The 24806-nt window shown below is 39.5% G+C and overlaps 1 protein-coding gene across 2 annotated transcripts in view; it reads left to right on the top strand.

Moving 5' to 3' along the window:
• AGPS (alkylglycerone phosphate synthase) overlaps positions 1 to 16731 on the top strand; it is a 50051-nt gene extending 33320 nt beyond the window's left edge. The window contains exons 15-21 of one of the 2 annotated variants that reach the window (XM_064718345.1): positions 1327 to 1396; positions 2377 to 2438; positions 4065 to 4154; positions 4541 to 4640; positions 6292 to 6349; positions 13409 to 13547; positions 13906 to 16731. In XM_064718345.1, the coding sequence (XP_064574415.1) occupies positions 1327 to 1396; positions 2377 to 2438; positions 4065 to 4154; positions 4541 to 4640; positions 6292 to 6349; positions 13409 to 13530 (502 nt within the window). In that variant the 3' untranslated portion in view covers positions 13531 to 13547; positions 13906 to 16731. Of the gene's footprint in view, positions 1 to 1326; positions 1397 to 2376; positions 2439 to 4064; positions 4155 to 4540; positions 4641 to 6291; positions 6350 to 13408 lie in introns of both variants that reach the window. The other variant, XM_064718344.1, reaches the window with a different exon arrangement.
• Positions 16732 to 24806: the final 8075 nt, after the last annotated feature.

The raw sequence follows: 24806 nt of genomic DNA, 5'->3' as shown, positions 1-24806 counted from the left end.
GCTGTCTGTGTATTGAAGAAAAATATTTACTAAATATAAAATGAATGTTATTAAAATGGAAACTAGCCCTTTTAATTGCTTACAGGCATGGAAGCCGCTTGTTTTGCAATCCTAGACTCTATATTTTCACTACAGAAAGGGAGACAAAATCATTGGGGTTATATTAAACTTTTGCAGAGTTCATGTGAGTATATGAATACAAGAAATTTGTTTAGTTGAAAGAGTGCAGTGATTTTCTGTCCCAAAAAGGGACAGAAAACACCCATTGAAGTGGCAGGCTGAGTAATGATCAAGCAGTTTCTTTCCTTCTGCCTTGATTAAGTGTGGTTGATTAAAACTATCATTAAAACTGTGATTTGTCAAGAATGTACTGTTATTGCTAATACTAGTCTCAGCTATTCAAATATACATATAAGTGCTGTTTTACCCATTTCAAGGCTATAACTTCTGAATGTTGTGCTTTTATTGTGCTTTCATTCTATTACTTCAACTGTGAATCCTTTTGTATTCTGGTATTTCAAGATGGTAGTGTATTGGTAAGGGGGGAAACTTGTCTGTGTTAGAGGCATTAGAAGATGGTGCTGTCTATGCTGCTTATTAAGCTATTAGTGAAGTCTTCAATAGGTTAACCTGTTTTAAAATGCTAAACTATTTAATGGCTTTATAGTATAAAATCCTTCAATTCTGTGCTTCTTCAGGTGCCTGATTTCATACCCATACCCACCTCTCTCTCAGATTTATGGGAGCTTGTAGGAAGAGTGATTCCAGAGGCATAGCACTTTCTTATTCTTAGAAACCAATAATCAAAAACAAATGTTTTCAATAATCCTTGCTAGACTAGTGAAAGCAAGGCTTCCTTTTTCTTTAGTGCTATGACCTTTGTGTCTTTTTTTAATTCATTCAGATCTCTTATGCTTTGGGGATCTTAAGTCTTGGGATCTCATGAGTTGTACACATAAAAGTACACAAATTCAACCTGCGTAGAAATGTAATTACCCATGTTCCTGTAAATGAATATCCAGGATATATTGTGTCTACTTGTGTTTCTCCACTCTTTTGTGAGCTTTGAAGACTGTTTTCTAAGATTACGTCAAATATTTTGTGAAGTTCATCTCCAGGTTATGGAATGAAAAGAGGAATGAATGAAGATCTGGTCTGAAGTAACTTCTGATTTCTAGTCACGAGACCTTGCTATTAACAATTATTTTAACACAGCTTAGGCAGCTAAATTTGCACATATGTTTAATAATCAAAGTTATTTTATAAATATTTTAGAAGCTGGTGACTAATTTGGTGGAAAATTAATTAAATTCTTGTATATTGCAGTGGCTTGGCAGCAGGAGAAGATAATGGACAGAGAGGATACATGTTGACATTTGTCATCGCTTACCTTCGGGTAGGTCAGCTTTTGTCTGTCTGCTGCAACTTCTGCTAATTCATGTAACAAAACACAGACATGTTTCTTTGAAGATGCTTGCTCTGAAATCTGAGTGCAGGCTGCCTTGGATGATGTCTCAGAGGTTGTATCAACCCACGATCAACCTAGAGGTTGTATCTCTTCCATTTCTGAGCAGTGATTATTCATGGAATTCCATCTGCAAAACACCATATAGACATTAATTTATATTCTTGTAAAGAATAACAACAATATTAATTTATTTTCTTGTTAAGAAAATAGCTTCTTATAAAGGGTAGGGAGATTAGATTGAAGAATCCACAGGGTGAATGAAATCAGAGGCATGGCGTGTACTTGAAATACTCATGGGCTCACTTGTCTTTTTGTTCTTCTTTGCCAATCTGTTTATGACTAGTTTAAATTAGAATTCCAGCATAAAGGACTTTTAGTTTAAACTGCTGCAGCTGTTCTTACACATTTTAGTCTTACTGTTTGAGATTTTTTTATTTTTCAGAACAATATGCACATCCTGAGTGTTTGATTTGTTGGGGACAAATCACTGAATCTCCCTTTATTTCAGCAGGCTGTGTGTAAGATGGGAAGATGTTTGTCTTTTTTCTATCTAGACAGCGACTACATTGCACAAAAATATTTTCACTAGGTATTATACTGATGAGCACAAAAACTCTTGGCTTGGTACTATAGTGATAAAAATATTTGATTAGTGTAGACATACTAACAGTCTGACAAGTTATCTCAGTGTAGCCATGACATCAAAATGTTTGTCATCTTTAAGAGCTTCCCTATTTCCCTATTAATAATAAACTTACGTCAGTGGGACATATGGGTGTTTTTGCTAAATTAATTTCTGTTCTTCTCCTGCAAACTGAAAAGTTATTCCTGATAACTATGTAGCATACACTGGAATCCCAGATGCTGATGCTGAATGTTACTGATAATTTCCTTACTCTTTTTATTAGGACCTAGGCCTGGATTATTACGTAATAGGAGAATCATTTGAGACATCTGTTCCTTGGGATAGGTAAACTCTGATTACTCTTCAGAATTTCTTAAAACTTGATTTCATTCAAATTACATTAGTAATTTATTAGTATTATTAGTATTTCATCTTAGGTTACCTTATTGCAACAAATTCAGGATTTGAAATTGCCCTGTTGAGGAGGCAGGACATTGGTGGCAGTAATTGCAGTGGGGGATGAGCAGCCACCTGTGTGGGATCAGCAGTGTATTTCAAAGGGATTCGTCTGTAGTGAAGGTGAAAAACATCAAGTATATTTAAGTAAGTTTTTTTCTTTTTCCAGCAATGTAGGGAAATACTGAAAAGGTAACTTTTGCCCAAGATTGAGATCTTTTACCTAAGGGTATTTTACCTATTAGCTATGGTTGAGAAACATTTGACCACAACAGAATTTAATATACAAAATAATTTTAGATGCTCCAGTCCATTTGGTAAGGCTGAAATCTCTTAAATAGGATCCAAAGTGATTTGAATCAAAGCTTTACAGCATTCAATGCAAAGTCTGATGACTTAAGCTGGCAACCCTATACCCTTGCTATTGAATTCAGTGGCAATTGTAAATTCCAGCCCCGGTTTGGAAATTGGCACAGTGTCCTAAGAGTGTAGAAGAAATTTGAGGACAATTTCAAAGTGAAAGTGCTCTTCCTTTTACTTTAGCTTTATAGATTTTTAAGCATGCTAACTTCTGAGTCACCAGTGTTGCCTCTCCCTTGTTTTAGAAGACAATGAATTTTTACTTAAGAAAGTATTTAAAATTGTCCTCACCAAAGCAAATGCTTTGAAAACCTTTTTCTACTTTGATTCATAAGGACCATGTAACTTTCTACAAACTGATTAACTTGTTCTTGACAGGTAGCAGATACTTGAAAAAATATTTAGCTGACTTTTTTATTCACTAAATGCTTAAATCCTCTTGTGTTCTGTGAATCCTTAATGTAGTTCTAAATCTGTGTAGAACACCAAAATCTGAATTCTAGTTCTGCAGACCTTTGTGGGAGAACGTGCAACTGAAGAAATGGTAATTTGAAAAACAGTGATTTCTTCTGGTTGCTCTAGCAATTTGTTTGCACCTGGGTCTGTCCTAGAGGCACTTTAAAAAGCAGAACAAGTATGGCTTCCAGCAAGGTCTAATAGCTCATTGCCATATTAGAATTATAGCATTTCAAGATGGCAGAGTAGTGCCCAGCTGAAGGATCTGCAAGTTTGGCCTACCAAAGGTATGGTGTTAGTACAGTTTGCCAGACCTTTGAGTTCTCAGGATTTCTTCTGTATTTGTTAACTACTTTGCCAAAACTTTGAGGCTGTTTTGCTGAGAAAATAAAGACATACAGAAGTAGGTGACCTCCTTATTTTTTTAAACACTGCTGACACCTCTTCCTTATTAAAAAAAAGCTTTTAGGTTCTCTGTTTCAGAGTAAACTTGCTATTCAGAAGTGCAGAAAAAGCAGTGGAGTCTTCATGAGGACTATTCTTAGAACAAAGGCTAAGCTAGTTAACAGTGATTTTAGAAGGTACTCATGTTGTATTAGATTATGCTTTTTAAAAAGGTTGTGAAGTTGTTTTTTTTTTTTAGAAGCTATACAAAATCAAATACTGGAATTTAATATATAAATGTGTTTCCTGTTACAGGGTTTTGGACCTTTGTAGAAATGTAAAGGAAAGGATAGTACGAGAATGCAAAGAAAAGGGTGTTCAGTTTGCTCCTCTTTCCACCTGTAGGTAAGTCATGCAATAATAGAAATAATTTTTCTTGAATCTTTGTTCAGTAAGAGATCTGGTGATGATATTACAAATACCAGTAGCCTTGACCTTCCTCTTGAACCTGCAAGTGGATTACATGGAAGAGTTGGGAGTTCAAGCCTAAGCACTTGCTTAGGTTTTAAACTCTTGCTTATATGGACAAGAGTCAATTGTAATGACTTAAGAGCTTCAACTTTCAAAGTCATAGCATTGCGGTCCTGGATTAGCAGCAAAAAGGATGAAGAAATTGAAAAGAGGCTGTCCCTTTGAATAAGATAGGAAGTCATCTTAAAAATTTTATGCTGTCAAATAGTGGTTGGCTTAATATCATAAAGCTTTGTTTGTAATGCAGTTCTCTTCAACAGGGTGACACAGACTTACGATGCAGGTGCATGTGTCTACTTCTACTTTGCCTTTAACTACAGAGGAATTAGTGATCCTATTCATGTCTATGAGCAAATTGAGGTAATGTATAAAGAAACAATAGTTAAAGGGGGGAAAGCTGATGGACCTGTATTTTGTTCTGAACCTATTGGCCAAGCTTACTGAATTTTGCAGGAAAGATCTCAAGAGTTTCTAAAGCTTTGTTCATTATCAGTAATAAGAGGTACATGTTAATAGTTCATCAAGTAGAGAAAAGGCTACCAGCTGACAGTTTTAGATATCAGTACATGAATAGTTCTGACTGAAGTATTGAAGAGCTTGACCTGGAATTTCTTGGATGGCAGAAGCTTCAAACCTCAAAAAAAACTTTAAACCTCAAATCCATGGGAAACTAGTCTTCCTTAGTTCCATTACTTACAAAACTACTTCTTCTGCTTACTACTCAGTCTCTAAAATGCATGGTAAAACTGTCAAGATCATATCTTATGAATAGTGCTGCATGTAGAGAATAAGGAATGGCACCGTCTCATGCCTTTTCTGTTAGGCTGAGATAAGCATTGCTCTAAGTCCAGTCTGTTAGACCAATTGTAAGCTGCTTCAGCATTGGCCAACTGACCATACCTAGTTAGGTGAGACAAATGTTACCTTCAAGATGCAATTGTTAGAAGGACTATGGGACTATGGCCAAACTGCTTTCTGTCCTACCTTCTGGTTCCTAGCTCAAACTTCAGCACCAGAAAATTGCCAATAGGACTGTAGAGAAATAGTGTTTATAACTGGGATATCATTCTTCTCATGCTTATTCTTTAGAAATTTCTCTTGAATTTGGCAAGTGGATGCAAAGTTTTATCTACAAGTTCAGAGGCTTCCATGCTGTTGCATATAGGGCACTGAAGAATGTAATACTTGAGTATTTATTTAATGAAACTTTCCTATATCTAGATATTTCTTTTATTGGAATTAGTTTGTGTGATGACCTGAATGCACATTTTCCATTGGAGTAACTAATCTAATAAAGTGAGTTTGCTGACCAAGTGTATGTACTCTATGGTAGACTGAAAAAAAAAATCTCTTAACTGCACAGCTGCAGTTATATATGTTACTCTTAAAAGAGTACACTCTTTAGAAAAGAAAACATTTAGTGCTTGGGCTTAGAAAAGCTTTCGTTGTTTGCACCTTCTAAGCTCTCTAATTATTCAGAAATTAATGGCAAAGAAGATTCTACAAATTGAACATTCTTAACATAAAAAGCTAAATTCTGTTTTCTGCCACAAACTACACCCATGAAAGGATTGTCTGTTGTAAAGTTTCTCACTGCCTTAACCAGGATGATGGAAACCTGGGTTGAGCTACTATCTGAATAAGGCTCTTCACTTGGTCTGACAAGCCTGTTTTCAGGCTTCTTTTTTGAGACTTAATCATCTTCCAAATGAGCATCCCAACCACTGGATATTTCAGTTTTGGCAACAGGAAAGTGATCCAAAATACTCTATTCTTAAGTAGTACATTTGTTACAAGAGATGCCATTTGAGATGTCATAGCTTTGATGTTTATTTAGAAGACTTACCTTTATCTGCAGGCTTGAGCTATAATGTTTACCTATATCATGTACCCTGATTACTTCAGAAACTTTTCATATGCCTGTGTGTATGAGTGCAATAGCAAGCATTTCATGAAATCCAAAAGTCTTGTGCAATTGCTGTTGAATGAATACCATCTCTTTCGAATTTAGAGGGCTGCTAGAGAAGAAATACTTGCCAATGGAGGAAGTCTTTCACATCACCATGGAGGTAATGTTCTCAGTCTAAAGTTAGTCTCTTTGATAGTGCTAAATATTCATGAGTACGTAAAATAGTTTGTAGTAGAATTCTGAAAAATATTTCATGGCATTAACTGAAATTACTGGGGGAGGTCTGAGGGGGGAAGATCTCCTGGCATTTTATCTAGAAACTTATCACTCTTTTTCCAGTTTGATCAGGTTGTCTTAAACAACTTTTACTGATCCTTGAGTAGATATATATTCAGTTACTAAAACTTCAAATGTGATTTTCAAAGTTTTAACAGTTTTGTGTCCCTTGTGGATTTGTGAATGCTGTTTGCCCAAATTCCAGAGCACTTAGGCCAAGTGTCTGAATCAAAGAGCCAGTGACTTTGACCTGGACTATGTTGCAATCTACCATTTGTTGCACAATTGATGTTATGTAGATGTTGACTTTACTGGCTGGCCATCTGATAAGTTCTAGTTCCCTCATTTCCTCTCTTGGAGTTTGGGGATTGCTTGTCCTGTGTTACTAGCATCTCCACAAGCTATTTTATGCTTTAATATTAAGAACCAATGTCATGTATAAGCAATACTTCCTATACCTGGTGCTTTGTATATGCTTTTCCCACATACATGGGTAGTCTAATTTGATTGCATGCATTCTATATAATGTTATAACCTTGGATGTCAGGAAGACTTGTTGTGATGTCAGAGTGATTTGTGCAGCTACCTTCTTGAAAGTGATTATTTTCATATATTTCTTCTCTGCTCTCTTGGGGCATTGCCCTGTTGCAGATAAAAGAGCAAAGAAGTGTAGTGGTTTAAAACTAGAGAAAAAATTTGTAATTCTGAAAGCTCTGTGTGGGGCAAAAAACTAGAGGGGGGAAGCTGTGCTTTAAAACATGTCAGTTACTTCCTAATCTTGAAGGGAACTTAAACTTTTAATTAGGGCTGTTTTCAGGCATCTTGTTTCGTGATGGAAACTGAAATGGACTCAGCTTTAGCAGTATGAGGATATTGAAGGATATCCTCATACTGCTAAAGCAGTATGAGTTATTGTAGGTAATAACATGAGTGAAGAGGTTTCAGTAGTTTTGGTTTGATATGCTCTTATGGCCCCCTGATTAAATCTTGAACGTGGTGGTGTAGTGGACCTGTCAGTTCTCACACACTGGATGTGGGATTACCCCCTTGATGTACTCTCATGCCTTCCCTGCTGTGCCACTGTTTTACTGTGACTAGCATTTCATCCAACTCACTACAGCTGGAGCTTGTCACACATTTGGATGTATTTGCCCTCACCATGTAAAACCTTGCTTACCACGTATGTTAAACAAGAAAAAAAATTATATAGCATTTTCAAACCCTTGCATGCTTGAACCTTGTGCCTCCACAGCTATGAAAACTGGATTTCTGTTTGACTTTGTATGCTCATGTTGTATGCATGACTGCCTCTGATACTGATATATATTTTCCACTTTGAGTGGTTTTGTCTGGCAGTTCATTATGTTTAATATTCAAGATTAATTTTTTTCCAGTGCTTAGTAGATGTGGTGCTGAAAATTAGCCTAATATTGTCAGTTTTATTTACTGACCTTCAAGCCTTGTAACTCTAAGCACTGACTGGTCTATTGTGTAGGGTAAAAGAAAATACTGGTGCAATTTCCTTTGGTGTTTGTCTTGTAATTGTGATTAATAACAGTTGTTTTCACTATCTGGAAACAGACAGGCTGATTTGTCTGCCTACAATCACACTGTGATAAATGGAGCTATTTTAACTCTGGGTTTGTGTATCAAAGAAAACAGATGTAGTCTGGGACTTGAGGCTATAGGAAATACAAAGCCTGCTTAAGTCAATGTTCATATACTCCTTGAGTGAAGAAATGGTCATATATGACAGTTTGAGTTGTGTAAATGTATAAATTACATCTGGGGAGGTACCAGCTGCAGGTAGGTGCACAGTGAGAACTGAAATGGTACTTTTAACTTCCTCAAGAGTAGCTTCAGAAGGACTTTACTGTGGATAAATCTTCCTTTCCCCACCCCCCACTATAGTAGTCACCCTGTCTTGACTGTGTCCTACAGTCAGAAAGGGACCTTGCACATCTCCAAGCACAGCTTTGATCCTTCTTTCTGGGCACTAGGATTTAGATTTAGATTTGAGAGTCATGTAAGGTTGCTAGAGAGCCATAGATAGTGTTTAGAAACATAGCATTTAAAAAGCAGCATTGGGAATGAAAATTTCTTGTAGATACAAGTTTAAGCTCAAATAATTATTCTAATCCTTTTTGGCAAGCCCTTAAAACACCCATATGATGTGTCACACTTGAATTCTTCTATCAAACATGCCTTTTTTTGTACACTTGAAGTAATGTGCTGAGGAGGCACCAGTAGGTATGACTGGTGTATAAATACAGCCATAGCCCCTTTGGGGCACACCATCAGAAAGGGAGAAGGTTGGATTTGTACCTGATCCCTTTCATATTACCAAGCTAAGGACCCATGTAAAAGTAAGCACTGTAAAAAGTAATGATGTTGCTTCCCTTTGAGGCACTGTTTTAACTACAACTGGTTGCTTAAGGAAACAATTATCAGATTGTGGGGTTGAGGAAAATAGCCCCATTTAGCCACTTAACATAATAGAACTAATTTTCTTCTACTTCCTAGACAGCTGATTAGAGTAAAGGTTAACCAGGTAGCCTGTGCTGCATAGGTATAGCTATAGTATCCATGGCAGTTTATGTAGAAAAACAAAAAATAAGAAAAAAATCCCACAACAATAAAAACAAAAGCAAAAGCCCTAAAACAAAACCAAGGGAAAAACAAACCTTACACCTTGTTTGCATTCAGTTACATATTTGACATCGCAATTGTTTGGCATTGGGAGGCTGTGGCTTATACACTGCAATAATTAACTCAGACAAACTACAGAATCTGAAATTATAAAGTTCTTTTATGAGGGGGAGTTGAACACATGCTTTTCTCTTCTACACAGGGGAAAACAAAAATCTTCCCTTAGGTTAAGCGGTTAAGCATACTAGAGCTTGTTTTACTCATTAGAATGAGTTGAAACTGATACATTTGTTAGACATAGAGTAACCTCATGTGAAATAATACAGTAACACAGTTGTATTTTCCTCCTTGGTCTGTTGGAAGTCTTAATAGTCATCTTCAGTACCTCTTCAAAAAAAAAAAAAAAAGAAAAAAGGAAAGGAAAGGACCTCCTGATTCATCACCACCAGACTTGAAAGTATTATTTCAGCTGTTAAGATACCAAGTGAAAACAGGCAAAGTGTCGTGGTGGGGAGGTGTTAATTATGCAGTAGACTTGGTGTACACTGGTCCAATATCCTCCAGTGCTGCTATGTTTTACATTAATGCACTGACCTTTCTCAGTATTGCAGAGTTCTCTGGAAGAGTAATAGCATGTTAAGCAGACTGTAAGGGCAGAGAGCTGCTTTCTGGAGGAACAGCTAGCTTGAGGAAGAGCAACAGCTGCATGAGCCTCATCCTTCTTAGGAGCTGTCACTGCTGCTCCTGTTGCAAAGCTGTTGTTGTGCAGGAACCGACTCTTCAGGTTGAAAGGGCTGGAGCAGGGGAAGTCCAGAGCCATGTGCAGTGCCATCAGAACCTATTCCACTGGGATCACTCAGTGCTATAAATCTGTTCTGCATGGGTGTAGAGTAATTCCTGAAATCAATCAGCTACATGAAAACTTTTCTTACAGAACTGTTCATGTGTTCCCTGGTCCTTCATATTCCAAAAGGGAGAAAACCAATTGCTGCCTGCTGTTTGCTCACTCCATTTGTAGCCATTTTCAGAGATGTGCAAGTGTAAAAGGACAAGGGAAAGATGAACTTTTCCAATTACACCAACGTGGAGCAGCATGTATCAGAGCTGGGGGAAACTTACTTAGCCAGTTCACATAATTCTCTTTCATAGGTGGACTAGAATGATAGATAAAAACCTAAAATTAAGTTGGTGTTGGACTGTCTTTGGAGTTGCTACTGAACAAGCTCCTTGGCTTTCTGATCTGAAGTACCTTGTGAGAAGTAGGCTCCCTGCCATGCTGTGGGGCTTGTGCTCAGTGTAATGGGCTGGGGTTCAGAATGGAGGTTTCTGGCTTCCTAGCAGTGAATGTTTTAAGGCTGCTCAGCACAGCTCAGGAACAGGCCACTTGCCACCTGTAGAACTTGAAGACTGATTCTCTTGTACCTCATCTTGGATACATAAGATCACTGAATCACAGAATGGGTAAGGTTGCAAGGGGCCACAATGGGTCATTTCATCCAACTTCCCTGCTCAGACAGGGCCATCCTAGAGCACCATTGCACAGGGTGGCATCCAGAAGGTTCTTGAATACCTCCACTCCCTCTCTGGGCAATCTGTTCCAGTGTTTGGGTACCTGAACAGTAAATAAATTATTCCTTATGCTTAGATGGGATTTCTTGTGCCTACTGCCTCTTGGACTTTTGCTTGGCACCACCAAGCAGAGCCTGGCTCCATCCTCTTTACAGATGCAAGATTAAGTGTCTTCAGAGGGAGAAGATGCAAGAAGGAAGGACTGTGTGTGTTTCCAGTTGGGGCACAAGGATTGTGCATGTGATGGTGTGTATGGCTGAGTGGACAAGTAGTAACTTGCTGTGCTAAGCTACTACAAACACATTGTTAATAATGTTGTTATGTAGCATAGAGAATCAGGTGACTTTGATCTCATTTTTTAATTGTGAAATTACCTACTGTAAGTGGTAAATGCTTGTATCTGTTCTGGTTTTGTGCATGGTCTCCTGTCAGTTCTAGATAAATGCCATCATGTAGGGCTAAAACTGTAAAGTCTACTTCCTCTAGGCTGGAAATGAGAAGTTGGTTTTCTGTAGTCTGTGATAAGATCAGGCCTAACTGAGATCTTGTTGGTGGGAAGTTAAGGCTTCCTTGAGCACAAAACTGTTCTTTAGCTATGCTTAGAGTGGAGGTAGGCAACTTTGTCACTTAGAATTATTTTTATGTTCACACTAACATCTTTAACTATTATGGCATTTTCTTCCTCTTTTCCTTTTCTCATCCTTGAAGCCATTTGGGTTGTGCTGTGGAGAAGCACCAGAAAATGCACTAACCTGAAGTGAAACTGTATATAAATGACCTTTCTAAGTGCTGCTCTTATTTTCACAGAACCTTTCCTTCACTTGGTCTGTTTTCCATTTTATCTTTAGAATTAGGAGAGAGTGATTTAAGGCTTTTTAACTCTAATGTGAAAACCTGAGTAGTTGAAAATTCCATGTATGTTTTATTGACATAAACAGTAGGAGCAGGGAATCAACATCGCAGTTACCAAGGGGTTAAAATCTTTTTGTTGAGCATGTTTGTGAAGGACTGCTGGTGACTGTAGTACAGCTTTTTTTGTTTCCAGTTCACTAATCAGATGTATGTTAGATTTATTATTGCAAAAGTATAAACCATAGAAAATTTGACAAGATAGATGTGTAAATTATCACTTTGACAGAACTAATGATGCACTCCAAGCACCTTCTGTTTTCCAGCACTTGGTGAGCGACTTCATTAAATATGCAACGACTGTTTGGTGCTGCTCAGACAGTAGTTCAGTTCCTTGTGGAATTGCATTATTACTGGAGGTGTAAAAGAGGCAGGCATGCTAGCTGTTGGGCATCCCGCTGTGATTCTAATGTGCTCCATCTTGTTGGAGCAGTTGTTTGCAGTCTTTTCAGGACAATTACATCCATAACCACAGAACACATTCACTGAAACTATATTACAGATAACAGTTGAGAATAGTAATGACTGTTCTTCAGCTGCTTGTGTAAGAGCCAGTGTGAGTGACTTGAGGGGATGGTCAAGCCACATCCACAATTCAGGTGTTTTGTAGCAGTATTAAAGTTTTAACAGATTGAATTTGGCCACGTCAGTGTGCTCAGACAGTCACATTGTAGTGACAGTATATTCACAGATGGAGATTCTTTCTTGAGCTGGGGCTGCAAAATACAGCCAGGGCTCGTACCACATGACAAATTCTTTTTGTCCTTCAGTTGTGATCTTTGATCTTGACACACATGCTGCTAATAGTCATTTCCTAGCAAACTGCAGGTTTCATTGTCTCACATTATTTGCTTTTTCTGTTGGCATTGTGACTGGCTCATATTCCTTAAGGTATAAACAAATATACTCTGTTCTCCAGAGGTGTCCCTGTAATTTATTATTCTGATGACAGTTTGATGGTTACCCTGAAACAGGGCACAAAAGATAGCTTGAATTCAGATTCAGATACTCTTAAAGCTTCCAGTCTCTCAAACCTTTACTGTGTTTTTTCATACTAACAAATGGATTGTGTTTCAGGCTGGAAAGTTTAATGCTAAAGTGTGTTTAATGAAAAAAATGTCCTCAGTTTTGAATGATCTGTTAATCAGAGTTGATGATTTGGTTAATTAGCATGTGAACACTTGGCCATTTAACAGGACTATTGTGAGAATTTATTGAAATGAGTTCTTAAAAGATTGTTTCAGCTTTGTTTGTATTTGGTGTATGTTGTGAATAGCCATTTTTACATGGGAAACAAAGCTCTTGTGTAATGCCAATGAGCAATTACCAGCCAGCATAGAAGTTTTAAAATTCAATATTAAGCCTTCTTCATGTAAAGATTTTTATTGCTGTTTAAACCAGTGCTGGTTTAAGCTTGATTATCGAGTTATGTTTTCACTTTAAGTAATCAAAAAATGTGGGGTTCTGCTTTTTAGTAATCTCCTCTACAGTTTACAACTTAAAATTAGTTTGTGGCTTTTTAAAACTTACTACTGATTCCTTGTCTTAATAGAACATGTGATTTCAGCCTAAGCTTCATCTAAATTTCATAGTTTCTAAAGAAAGTAGACAGTGTGGAACACAGTCTTCCTCTGGGAGTATGCTGAGCTTAATGAGCTTGATAGTCTAGTGGGCTCAATAAATCAAATAAAGCAAAACATTTCTCATTTTTGAATAAAAGCATTTATCACACAGTGTTTATTCATTCATGGTCACAAGATTGATTGGCTCCTAGAATCCTGCCATATATTGAAACACTTTGTTTTTGTTTTTCCAGTAGGCAAATTGCGGAAGCGCTGGATGAAGGAGAGCATCTCTGATGTTGGCTTGGGAATGCTGAGATCTGTCAAAGAATATGTGGACCCCAATAACATCTTTGGAAACAAAAATCTTTTATGAAGCCCTGCACAAATGATGTACTAAAAATTAAAAATTACTGTTGAAATTCCTCCACTTTCATTGTATTGATATCCCAGTAATCAAATATAACATAGACTAAACTTTCAAAACTAGTAACTTACGTTGATTTTTGCTACTCCCTTCCCCCTTCCCCCAATAAAGTGTAAACATCACTGTTAATGTTTATGGACTTTTACTTAACAATGTTCCAACCTACTGGGCACAAAGTACTAACCAGGAAATGCAAATTTGGGTTTCCAAATTGGGCTAGGCAGCACAGCTGACAGTATTTTCAGTGCTGAATACTGCCAGATGTTTCTTACTTAAAGCATCCCCCACCAGGAGGACAAAGACTGACAACAGTGTTTTCTACAGATGCAGCTGCACAGCCCAGCCTCTTGCTAAAGGAAAGCTGCTGAGACAGATGAGAGAACACCAAGGAGTACCTCCCTGTACTGCATTAAGTATGTAACAGACTTGTAACCAGCAAATACTTAGAGTATAAATGTAGGCTTTCATCAAAAGAGACAGTGTAAGTCAAACTACTAAAAATTCAGTAGTCTCTCACTGTAATACTACTGGAAAATCTTACACAATTGAGCTGTTCTGAGTTGTATTTGCATTGCTGGGATAATCTTAAATTAATTGTAGGTCAGTCACTAAGTTTTGTACAATGGACATTTCTCACTGTATGTTGAAAACAGGTTTGTAACAAAATTTTGTGTTCATCTGTACTTCAGTCCTAGTGTGTATGGGTTTTGTTCCCGTTGTTTGTTTTGCACAGATGCAAAATATCTTTTTCAGTTACTCAGATGAAACTGCCCAGCACTGTCTTTTGAAACAGTCACAACAGTTTAATAAAACACCTAAATGGACAACTACTGTCATCTTGGAAGTGAGATTTCCCATTTAAGTTTTGTACAGTTTCCTATGGCCTTTATGAATCATTTATTTACTTCACAAGTAGCCACTATTTTAATTGTCCATTGAACTTTATGAAAATGAAATATTTTCTTGATCAGTATCATGTGAGAGTAAGCATTTTTACATTGAAACTTGAATCGTAATCAGTAAAATAAAATATTTGTCAATACTCATGATCCATTTTTAGGGTGGGTTCTTTCTTAAAGCAAATTATCCAACTTTTTGATAATTAATGTATATGCATAAGATAGAAAAAATACAGACTATCCTTTAAGGACACTGTCTCTAGTTAACTGCTTCACAGCTCTGTAGTGTCAGTTTGGACACCTTTTGTATTGGTAGTGCCCTTAATGAGGAGAAAATTATAAACTGCATTTTTGTTTTTAAACTATTTTAAAATACTCTCTGATTAACTTTCAGTTTTGGAAATATACCAAAAAGAATATAAAATGCTTGAAAAGATACTGCATATCAGACAACTCTGAACTTGTTCTAAGATTAATTTCAATGCTACAGTTCAAATGATTGAAAAACATGGACACTCAGACCATAACTTTAAACTGCATGCTGTCAAGGTAACTAAAGAAAACTTTTTATGATCTGCTGGTCATAAGACAGAATGTTCATGTGATATTGTTAATGCAGCTGGAATTATTTTGAATGGTCTTTATTTCACAACATTTCAGTATAAAAATCTATTATTTTTCCTTGTCCCCGGAGTTGGTATTTCAGCAGTAACCAAAACAGTAGGGGTAGTCTGTTGTGGGAAACGGAGCCTTTGCACTGTGGTTAAGTGTTCCTTATGTGCACAGAGGGGTCTGGGGGAGCGGCTCTGGGCACGGCCATGCAGGGGCTGCCGCGCCTCCGCTGCTCTGCCCTGGGCACTCCCTGGCCACGGCTGGCCTCTGCTCCTGACCTGTGCCACTCCCCAGGGGAGACTCTTCTGGGAGCTGGTAAATATGAAGGGTGTTTATGTGCCTCAATGAAAGTTTGTGTAGCTATGAAGAATTAATTTTGAAGGAAAGCATGTGAAGCTTTTTTGCAGAATGACAGCACAGAGTAAAACAAGTAGTTATAGCTTAGTAATACTGTTTTCTTAAGATTTTGACTACAGTACAACACAGGTCTGCAACATCCTTCCCATTTTTTAATTTTCTGACTATGGTTTCCTCATCCTTTTTTGTATTGTAAGTACACAGGTAAAAAACTCCTTACATTCTCTAACCTTTACATAGCCACTGACTTCTGAAGTGATTTAAAATGCAGTAAAGATTTTTACTGCATGTCAATTGTCCTATGGGAAGGTGAAATAACAGGCTACAAGGGTCCCAAATCACTGTCACTGGATATCACTGAGGAAGAAATTAACACCAAATGTAATGAGTATTGCTGTCTTCCTAAATATTATCTTATGAACTGGTCAGAGCTTAGTTGAAACTGCAGTTGAAACATATGTATTACTGTCTTTAATTTCACATTGCTAATGAAAACAGAAAAAAATGGAATGCAAGTTCAGAAGACCTAGATAGAGATCATTCACCATTTAAAGGAAATCTTACTGTCTCTAATACTGTAGTCTTCCACCACTCTTCCTTCTGTATGCTCTACTTTCTTTCTACAGACTTCACTTCTTGTAGCTGTAGCCTGTTCAGAGATGGAGTTTGATCCATGCAGATTAGAAGGGCTGGTGCATAACATAACTTTTGCATTTGCTTGAGTATTCTGGCCATACATAAGTTACAAGCAGTTTTAATTAAGCTTGTAATGACTTCCAATTACACAGTTTCTGCTCCCTTTGAAGGAGGAAAGGTACAGAGAGTGACTGTGGCTTGACTGTAAAATATGTTTACATTAGAGAGACCTTTATAAAAGTTTGGAGGGAAAAGAAGCAAATCTGTTAAAAGCTGATCTAGGATCTAAATCTTACAGTCAAAGAAAAACATGTCTTGATTTGACTTACATTACAGTGGTTAAGTTAGAGATGTCATCTTTGCCTTACAGCTGTGAACAGAGGCCAGGCCAAATAGTTCTTCCGTAGCAATGTTAATTAACTGAAACCAATTTCAAAGGCAGGGATACATTAGCACTGAAATCCAGAAAACTCAAATTGCTTCTCTGTCTTGGAAATGTATGTTTATCAAGGTTGTAATTTAATTTTCTGAAAATAAAGCCAAACAGTGTTTGTCATTTTAGTGTGAGATTAACTGTAAAGCTTCAGTTGTAATGTTAAGAGATTACAGAACCTTATATTATTAATAAAAAGAAAATCAGCCTAAACCAGTATGTGTTTTTTGTGATGAAACTAAACAAATATATTCTACTAACATGTCATATTACTTCATTTTAATTTGGTGGTGAACTCTTACCTAAGGAAAACTATTAGGAAAGCTTTGGCACGTGCTGGGAGAGAAGAGACTGAATTTATAAATCTATGCTAATAGGAGCTGTGTTTTTGTGTCTCATGTAAAGCACAACAGGAAAGACAGAATTTCAGGGAAGGAAGGGCAAAACAGCACCAGGCTATTTGGTTCAGAATTTCACCTTTTTGGTGAGGGCAGGATGGGGACCATGTTCCGCTGCTATTTGAAAGCTCTTTCAATGTAATACAGAAGCAGACCTTTCAGTATAATACAGAAGAATATAGCTTCCCCATATTTCAAAGCCCTGTTGCATTGAGCTGTTGCAATAGGTAAATCATTTCCTGCTGCTGGGCCCATCTCTCATGTAACCTCCTTGTTACAGGTCCTGAATCTGTTAAAGTTCTGCGTGCAGCAATGTATCACATGTGGGCAGAAGCAATATTTCTCAGTTTCCTGCATCATTGCTATAAAGACTTTGTGCCCTTTAAACCAAACTTGCTGAAATCACACGTTGCTTTTAAGAAATGTTGCGTTGTCTTGTGTTAGCAGCGTTACTCAGTCTTAACACATTCCACAAAACCTGCAAAAGTCAAAGTGTGCAGGGGACATTAGAAGAACTAATGACATGGTTCACCGTGTTGAACTATGACAATTGCTCAATATGATCCAATTTTTTGTGTGTGCTTGCTCACAGGAAGGAGACTACCTTGTCATCAAGCATGTGTGTTTTTCTTCTATTAACAGCATTAAAATGCAGTATTTTTACTTGGATCCAGTGAGTCTCAATCTGAAGGAGATTTTAGATGATGATATACTTGTCTCAGGATGACAGCCAGACCCCATCACTGTTCTCTTTGTTTGAAATACATAAATTTTATAAGAAGTTGGATCTAAACTCACAGCTGTGTAAATACTACAGGCTCACTGTTTATGGTTTTATAGTCCCAACACTGACTTTGAATTCCACATTACCTTTAACATAAATTGATGTCTTTCCTCAGTCTCTCTATGGAGACCAGAATTGGCAGGTGGCTGCTTTTTTCAGTGTCAGCTTTAAGGTCTGCTTTGCTCAAAGGGCAGAGGTGGTCAAAAATACTCTTCAAACATGTTTGCTGTGCTGTCTCTGAAAATTACTAGTGCTGTTAGTTTGAAATTAAGGATTCCACTTCAAAAATGGGGCTACAGTATTTTAAATTGTACTGTTATTTGCACTATTTAACGATACAAATTGCAACAATATGTACCTTTACTGAAATGCTGTGAAATGTTTCATTTATGAATTTGTTTTTGCACTTTGGAAAAACAAAACATTGATTTTTTAAAGGGAAACTTTATGAATCTTTCATTTTGACTCAGAATAAATTTAAATTTCAATTGACTGTTCATAATTTCCAGTACAACACTGATATCTGAGTAGCACTCTGCCTGTTCCCACCTTCATGGTAGTGGTAATGTAGTAGTATTTTCTCCCCCCAAAATGGGGACCATAGCAGCTTCTAAATAATGTATTTGTTGGAGTACTGCAAAGTATCATAGCAGCCTTCTAAAGGATAAAACAGAAGTGTTGACCACAGCAGTGGATTTGTGTGTGTGCTAAAAGATGATGGACTAAATTCAATTATGTGTTTCTAATCATGTAAAGTTTAAGTTGATGCTTCTAAAACTTCAGATCAAATTAGGAAATAAATGAAAAATGTTTTTGTTTAAAAATTATACTTAAAAACTCTATTTTTAAATTATGAAGAATGTACAATAATTGTCCCAGCTCTGCTGTTCAATATCACCTGGCTTGTCTGAGCGTGGCCGACTTCCCACAAAGCTTCTGTACAGCAAAATATAAAATGGATGGTGTCCAGACAGGGTCATGATACAGCTGCTCCCATTTCAGGCTGCTGGAAGGGCTTGGCTCTGTTCCCATGAGTGACACGGACACTGAGCGTGTGGTATCATCCGGCACTGCCATTGCATCAGTCAGTGCTGGCTCACCCACACACCCAAAGAATTTCAAAGGCAGGGAATATCACTGATGTTATGTACTCAGATTAAGTAGAAAGCACTTTATGCTTTCAGTTCAATATAAAAGGGCAACTTGGTAAGTTCAGTTCTTGACTGGACTCAGTGCTGAGGCTGTGGTGGTAATGAGAAGGTGCAAACCCAGGCTGACCTTCCTCGCTCACAGCCCGTGGCAGCAGCAGTTTCCTGTCTCGCTCTGTTCCTGCTGCCGCAGAGCAGGAAATCCTGACTGCCCAGAGGCATGGCTTAAAAACCCTTCTGAAACATGAAGTGACACACATGCTCACCTAGCAAATACATAGCAGCTGGGTAAATACATCTAGAGATGAGGCCATAAAAGCTGGTTATTAAGGAAAGTAAATCTGGCTAATGTTAGAAAGCAAGATGTGGGTGAGCTGAATGCAATACTTTGGTAAGTGGGTAAGCCACAAGGCAAATTTACCTTCTTAGTACTGTTGCTTCTAGAAGTACAGGGAAACACTGTTCTTTCAGTCAAACTTTTTTTTTTTTTTTTAATTTAAGATTTTCATTAGAAAATGAAGATTTTGTCTTTCTCTGTTCAGGCTTGTAACTGTGTTATGCCTAAATTCTCCATTGTGCTCAGTTTTACAGGTCAGCACATTCTAGTGCAGGAAGATGAAGAATAGAAGCTGATGGCCTTGAAATTGTGCTCATTTAATTCATGCAGAGGTATCTCAAAGTTAGGGACTGTGACTGGTAGCCTTCTCCTAAAGAGGTGAGATCCCTTTAAAGCATTAAAAACAGTCTGCAGAGAACAAAAAGAAGCTGTGAAAAGGGACTGGGGAGAGACAAGACCAAAGAGAAGAGATGTTGGAGGATGTTGCTGGAGCTTTACAAAGGAAGAGTAGTCCTTGTTGCCCAGCTTGTTGCTGAGGGTGCCGGGTTTACTGTTCCACACGGAGGAGATGAGTGACAGCTGCCCAAGGGACAGTGGAGAAAGGCTCTCAAGGAGGTCCTTACTCCTGTGCAGTGCAGAGGTTTAGCATCACACCTGGAACACAGAGGCTGTCCCTCTGCAAAGCTTCAGCAAGGCAGCACAGCCCCCCAGCACGCTTCATAAAAACTTCTTTGTACAACTTCACCTGGCTGTTGCATGACTTACTGCTAATGAAATCATGACCTGGAAGCAAAGAGAATTGCTAATGAGGAAAACAGAGCAAGGGCAGTGCAAGCCAGTGTCTTGTGGGTATGGCTAAATTACAGTGAAATGAACATCTGGCAGCAAGAGCCAGGCAGAAGGGACCTGGTTGCTATAGAGAAATGATAAATTTCAGATGGTAGCAAATCTGCTGCCTTGGCTACAATTTAGTACTTTTTTTAAGGCTGATGAGAGGGAATCACTATCTCTTCATTTGTAGACCTGTGTGCTGCTCTGCACACACGAATAAAACATAATTTTATTTCCTGTTCTTTTCAGTAGTTCATGGAAGACTCCCATGCACATCAGGGCTCCAGTAGGTGTTTACAGCTGAGCCTTTGTGGGCTGCCTGCTCAGCCATGCTTCAGTGCTTTGGGTCCTTCCTCCTCACCTCTGTCACTGCATGATTTACACTACTAAAACCAAAATTATCCTTGTTGCTCTTGCAGAAAACATAGGCTGATTTTCCCTTCCAAAAACAAATGAAGAAAGAAGAGCAATAGGATCGCTTTAGTTTTCTTTTGTTTAAAACCATGTGCTGATATGCTACAGCTGCAGACCAGTCAGAGCAAAGTTAAAACCATCTGTGAGTAGTTGGGTAGGGAACCTGGTGAATGCCACATTAGTGACGAGTTAAAGACCATCAGCAGCCAGAGCACAAGTGCTCATCACTGGAGTTAATGCAGATTTCCTGAGAGGGAGCTGAGCAGGTTTAGGAACACAGGGACTAGTGTTCAGATGCAGTTGTGTTTGCGTCTCTTCTTGCTGCGTGCAGAGCTGCATGTTCCTGTTGAATCTTGGCATCTCACGTCACAAGTGTGATGTTGTGCCTCCTCTACTGTTGGTCTGAAGGATGGAATTTGCTCATGGCTTGCACATAAACTCTTCAGAAACAGGATGTTTGTGTGTGCAGACTTCCCAGGAAGGTGGGGAGTCGTGTGCCAAGACAGCAGAGGTTTGCTGATCTCCTGCCAGGCTGGGCTGTGCGGGTGTCTGACATACGGAAAATTTAGTTGTCTCACAAGGGCTATTTTCATTTTGCATCTGCAAACTCCTGCCATTTTATTCCAAATACACTTCTCTTGCTCTGGCTGTGTGTACTCTATCCTGAGAGAGGCAGCTTTGTCCTTACGTGATTTCCAGCCCTGCCCGAGCCAGTCTCACCCACCTGGGCCATGGCGCACACGCCACCCGTGCCCAGCCTGGCAGCCAGCGGGGCACACTCAGCTCCTTCCTCTGCCAGGGCTGCTTAAACAGAGGAGGAGGTCAGAAATCGCTGCGGTTTGAAAGGCGGTTTGGCCCTTTCCCACCGATGCATGCCCATCCCTAATGACAGTAACAGGTCTCAGCTGTGCGCTGGTGCCGGCCCGGGGCTGGTGGCGGTTCGGGCCCCACTCGGGCCGTGTGAGCGGCGGCCCCGGCCCGGAGCCGCGGCTCGCCAGAGCAGCGCTGCCGATCTCAGCGAGCAGGGCCCGGCCGGCACTCCTTCCACAGGTAAGAGAACACGCTTATGAGGATGCTGGTGACGTTTTTGCCTCCATGGCCGCGTATTGGCAGTAACACGTGGGCTTGAGGCCGATGGCAGGTGCGGGCCGGGGATGGAGGTCGGTGGCGCGGCCGCTCGTGGCTGGACAGGGTGCCACGGGGATGCCCTGCGGTCCAGGAGGCTCGGAGGCGATGGCAGAGCAGCGAGGGCTCCCCTCCCCGGGCCAAGATGAAGCTGCATGAGGCAGCCCTTCGGAAAGGGACTGCGGGGGCTCCTTGTTCCAGGCTGGCAGAGCGGGGAGCCCTGAGCGTGGCTGTGTGCAGCCCGGCCTCCCCCAGCTGCGGCCGTGCGGCCCCGGGCATCTCTCGGCCTTTGCCTGTGTTTCATTGAGGCAGCTTTTAAATGGGAGAGTGACCTGTGAGTCTCCGATGGCTTAAAGAGGAAATTTCACTTGTGTGCAGTTGTGTTAGTTACTTCTGATATCATTCAGCAAGTCATGTGCCCTTGTTTGCAAGCAGCCAGCCCATATGTATCCAACTCAGCTTTGTTAATGCGTGCTGTTGAATGAGCTTGAGGTCAGCAACTGCTCAGCTGCGGAGCAAGGTGGGTAATTGATACTTGCCTTTGTGCTCTGAAATCACTTGGCAATTTTCAGTTAAAAGAAGGATAATTCAAATTTTGCTTAGTATGCTGAGGCTTCTGAAAGCAGGAGGCTTCCCTGGTACTGGTGGGGGTCACTTGTGTGTTATGAGCTCTGGGTCTGGCCTGTCGTCTGCCACTGCTGTTGACTTTGAAACGTGACTATGAAATGTTGATGCATTTGTTTAAGAGTTTCAGGTGTGAAAAATGGCTCTATTTCCATTTGCTACTACTTCAGAACAATACATATGAAAAAATGAAAGACAAAAACATTCTTCTACAGTGGAAGCTGCAATTGAGTTTTCTTTTAACCACTGTATTACAGTGACTCGAGTATAACCTGTCTGTAAAACTCCCCAGCTGCTCTAGCTCTTTTCCTGTCAGAGGGCTGGCCATAGAATAAATTAAGAGTATAGACCTGAAACCAAGATGTGAAATTAAACTTTTATTAAAGTAAATCAGGTCCTGGATTTATTTTAAAGAGTGAGGCCATAAAAGTGAACATATAAAAATTGCAATTTAAAATAATGTACATTCTTTTTATGTCATTTCTCTGTTTTCAATTTTATTGGTACAACCAAGTTATATTTACTGAAGTTGCATACCAGCGTTTTTCCAACTGTGATGGTGGCTTGTGCGTTTGATGACTTTCACTTCTGGGATGCCATGGAGAAAGGAGGGGAGATTTAGTGGAAAAGGGAAACCACAGAGAGCTCATTACAGCTCCTTGGTCTGCCACCACCTGGCACTGGTGCAATGCAGGGTAGCCCAGCAATCTCCTTATTTTACCCCAGGGAAGCCAAGTGGGCCGAGTGTCCCACACCTCCCCAGCCCTCAAGAGGAGGCAGCTGCCTCAGCTGTGCAATCTCCACCTCTGTCCTGCAGATCAGTGGGGGCCCAGCCCCCTCCAGGTGTTCTGCACAGGGGCAGGAGGAGAAAAGGGACAACTGCATGGGCAAGGATGCTGTCTGCTGGTCCTGGGGCTGTTTGACTATTGGATAATCAAATCTCCTGAGTTAAGTACTGATAGTGTCCAGAGCACAGTTTCTCTGTACTTCAATTGTAGCAGGAGTGATTTGGGTTCTGTCGGCCTGCTTTACCTGTTGATGTCATCAGTGCATCGTGCTGAACTTCTCTGAAGGGGAAGCCTTCCCTTTTGCTTCACGACCTGCTGGGGGAAGGAGGGAGAATCCTCATTTCCTTTCTGGATTCTTCTGAACCTATTATCTTTGCATTGAAGAAACTGTCATTCCTGTAAAAGGGCATTTCCCAGTGTGTTCTGTGAGGAAAGCTGGAGGACAGGGAGGAGCAGGAGTGGGAGTGGGCAGGATGCACCTTGTACCCAAAAAGGATGTTGTGTTTGCCACAGATGCAATAGGAGGAATCATCTGGGTGGAACAGAAAAATTACTTCAGAAGAAGTGTTTAGCTCTGTTTGTTTCATTTGCTTACTCTCTGTCTCCACCCCATTTATTTGTAGGACTGTGGGCTCAGTCCTGCAATTACCAAGCCCCCACAATTACCATTGTTTTTGATGACACAGTAATTGTAATGGATCAAGCCCACACATCACAACCAGTCCAAAAGGTTACTCTGCATCACGAGTGGTGCCATCTGCAGGTGGCTAGCAAGGTTAGTCACCTCCTTCGTAGGTACAAGTGTTGCTTTCAAGCACAAAAATAAAATTTTCACTTCTTTGCAACTGAGTATTGCCCCAAAGTCCGAGCAATGCATTTTGAAGTCCCAGATCAGGTTTGCTCCATGTGGATATAGCACTGCACTCTTCTGAGTTTGCTGTGCAGGTTATGTCATTCTCCTTTGGATGACAGGGACATTGGCTGGGTGTACAGGGGCAAGGTCATGCAGATGTTTCCATGCAGAACAACATCTTCCTTTGTTATTGGTTCTTTTGACATTTAATAAATTCAAAGAAAGCCATTTATCTGTTTTGACCAGTTTATAAAGCTGCAGAGACATAGTTTAGGTTATTTCAACTGGACAAATTGAGGTATATAATAAAGTGTCCTGAGTAAGAACTGTCTACTCTGGAGCACTCAGGATTCATCAGCTGAAAAACAAACCCATGTAGGCTCTTCTCCCCTCAGATGTGGGATAAACTGTGTACTTTGTGGTGTTCTTAATTCACATCAAGGTAGTTTACACACAGATATTAACTCTGTATAAGTAAATTAGAGAATGAATTACAACATAATTGATGCATTCCTGAAGATAATCTGTATTAATTCTCTGTGTGGATAAATACCAAATCATCTATTCTGGAGCTATTGTTTCTCAAAAATTGTAAAGTCCAGCACCAGCCTATAAAGTTCACATTCCCCTCTGACATTTAAGAATGGGCAAGGTTATTATTTTGATGACTGGATCCCATTTTTACTTGCCCCATTGCCACCGTCCTCTGGCCCTCGTGCTTTGGAATGGGAGAGATAAAAAGGATTTGTGGGCTGCAGCGCTGGGGCAGAAGAAAGGGGGCTAAAGCTCTTGTGGTTTCTCTGCTGTTACCAGTGTATTGCCATCTGGAAATCACCGAGGGAGCCTGGTAATTCAATTTTATTACTGTATATTTTAAAGACTGTCAGAAAAGCTCAGGGCTTTGGCACAGGTCTTCATTTTAGTTTAGTCTAAATCAAAATAAATAATAAAATCCTCATGAAGATGTACAGGCACTGTGAGATACT

Source organism: Zonotrichia leucophrys, chromosome 7 (assembly GCF_028769735.1).
Source record: "Zonotrichia leucophrys gambelii isolate GWCS_2022_RI chromosome 7, RI_Zleu_2.0, whole genome shotgun sequence".
NCBI lineage: Eukaryota > Metazoa > Chordata > Aves > Passeriformes > Passerellidae > Zonotrichia > Zonotrichia leucophrys.
The sequence above is the reverse complement of the archived record's forward strand: the minus strand, read 5'-3'. Positions and strand labels throughout refer to the sequence as shown.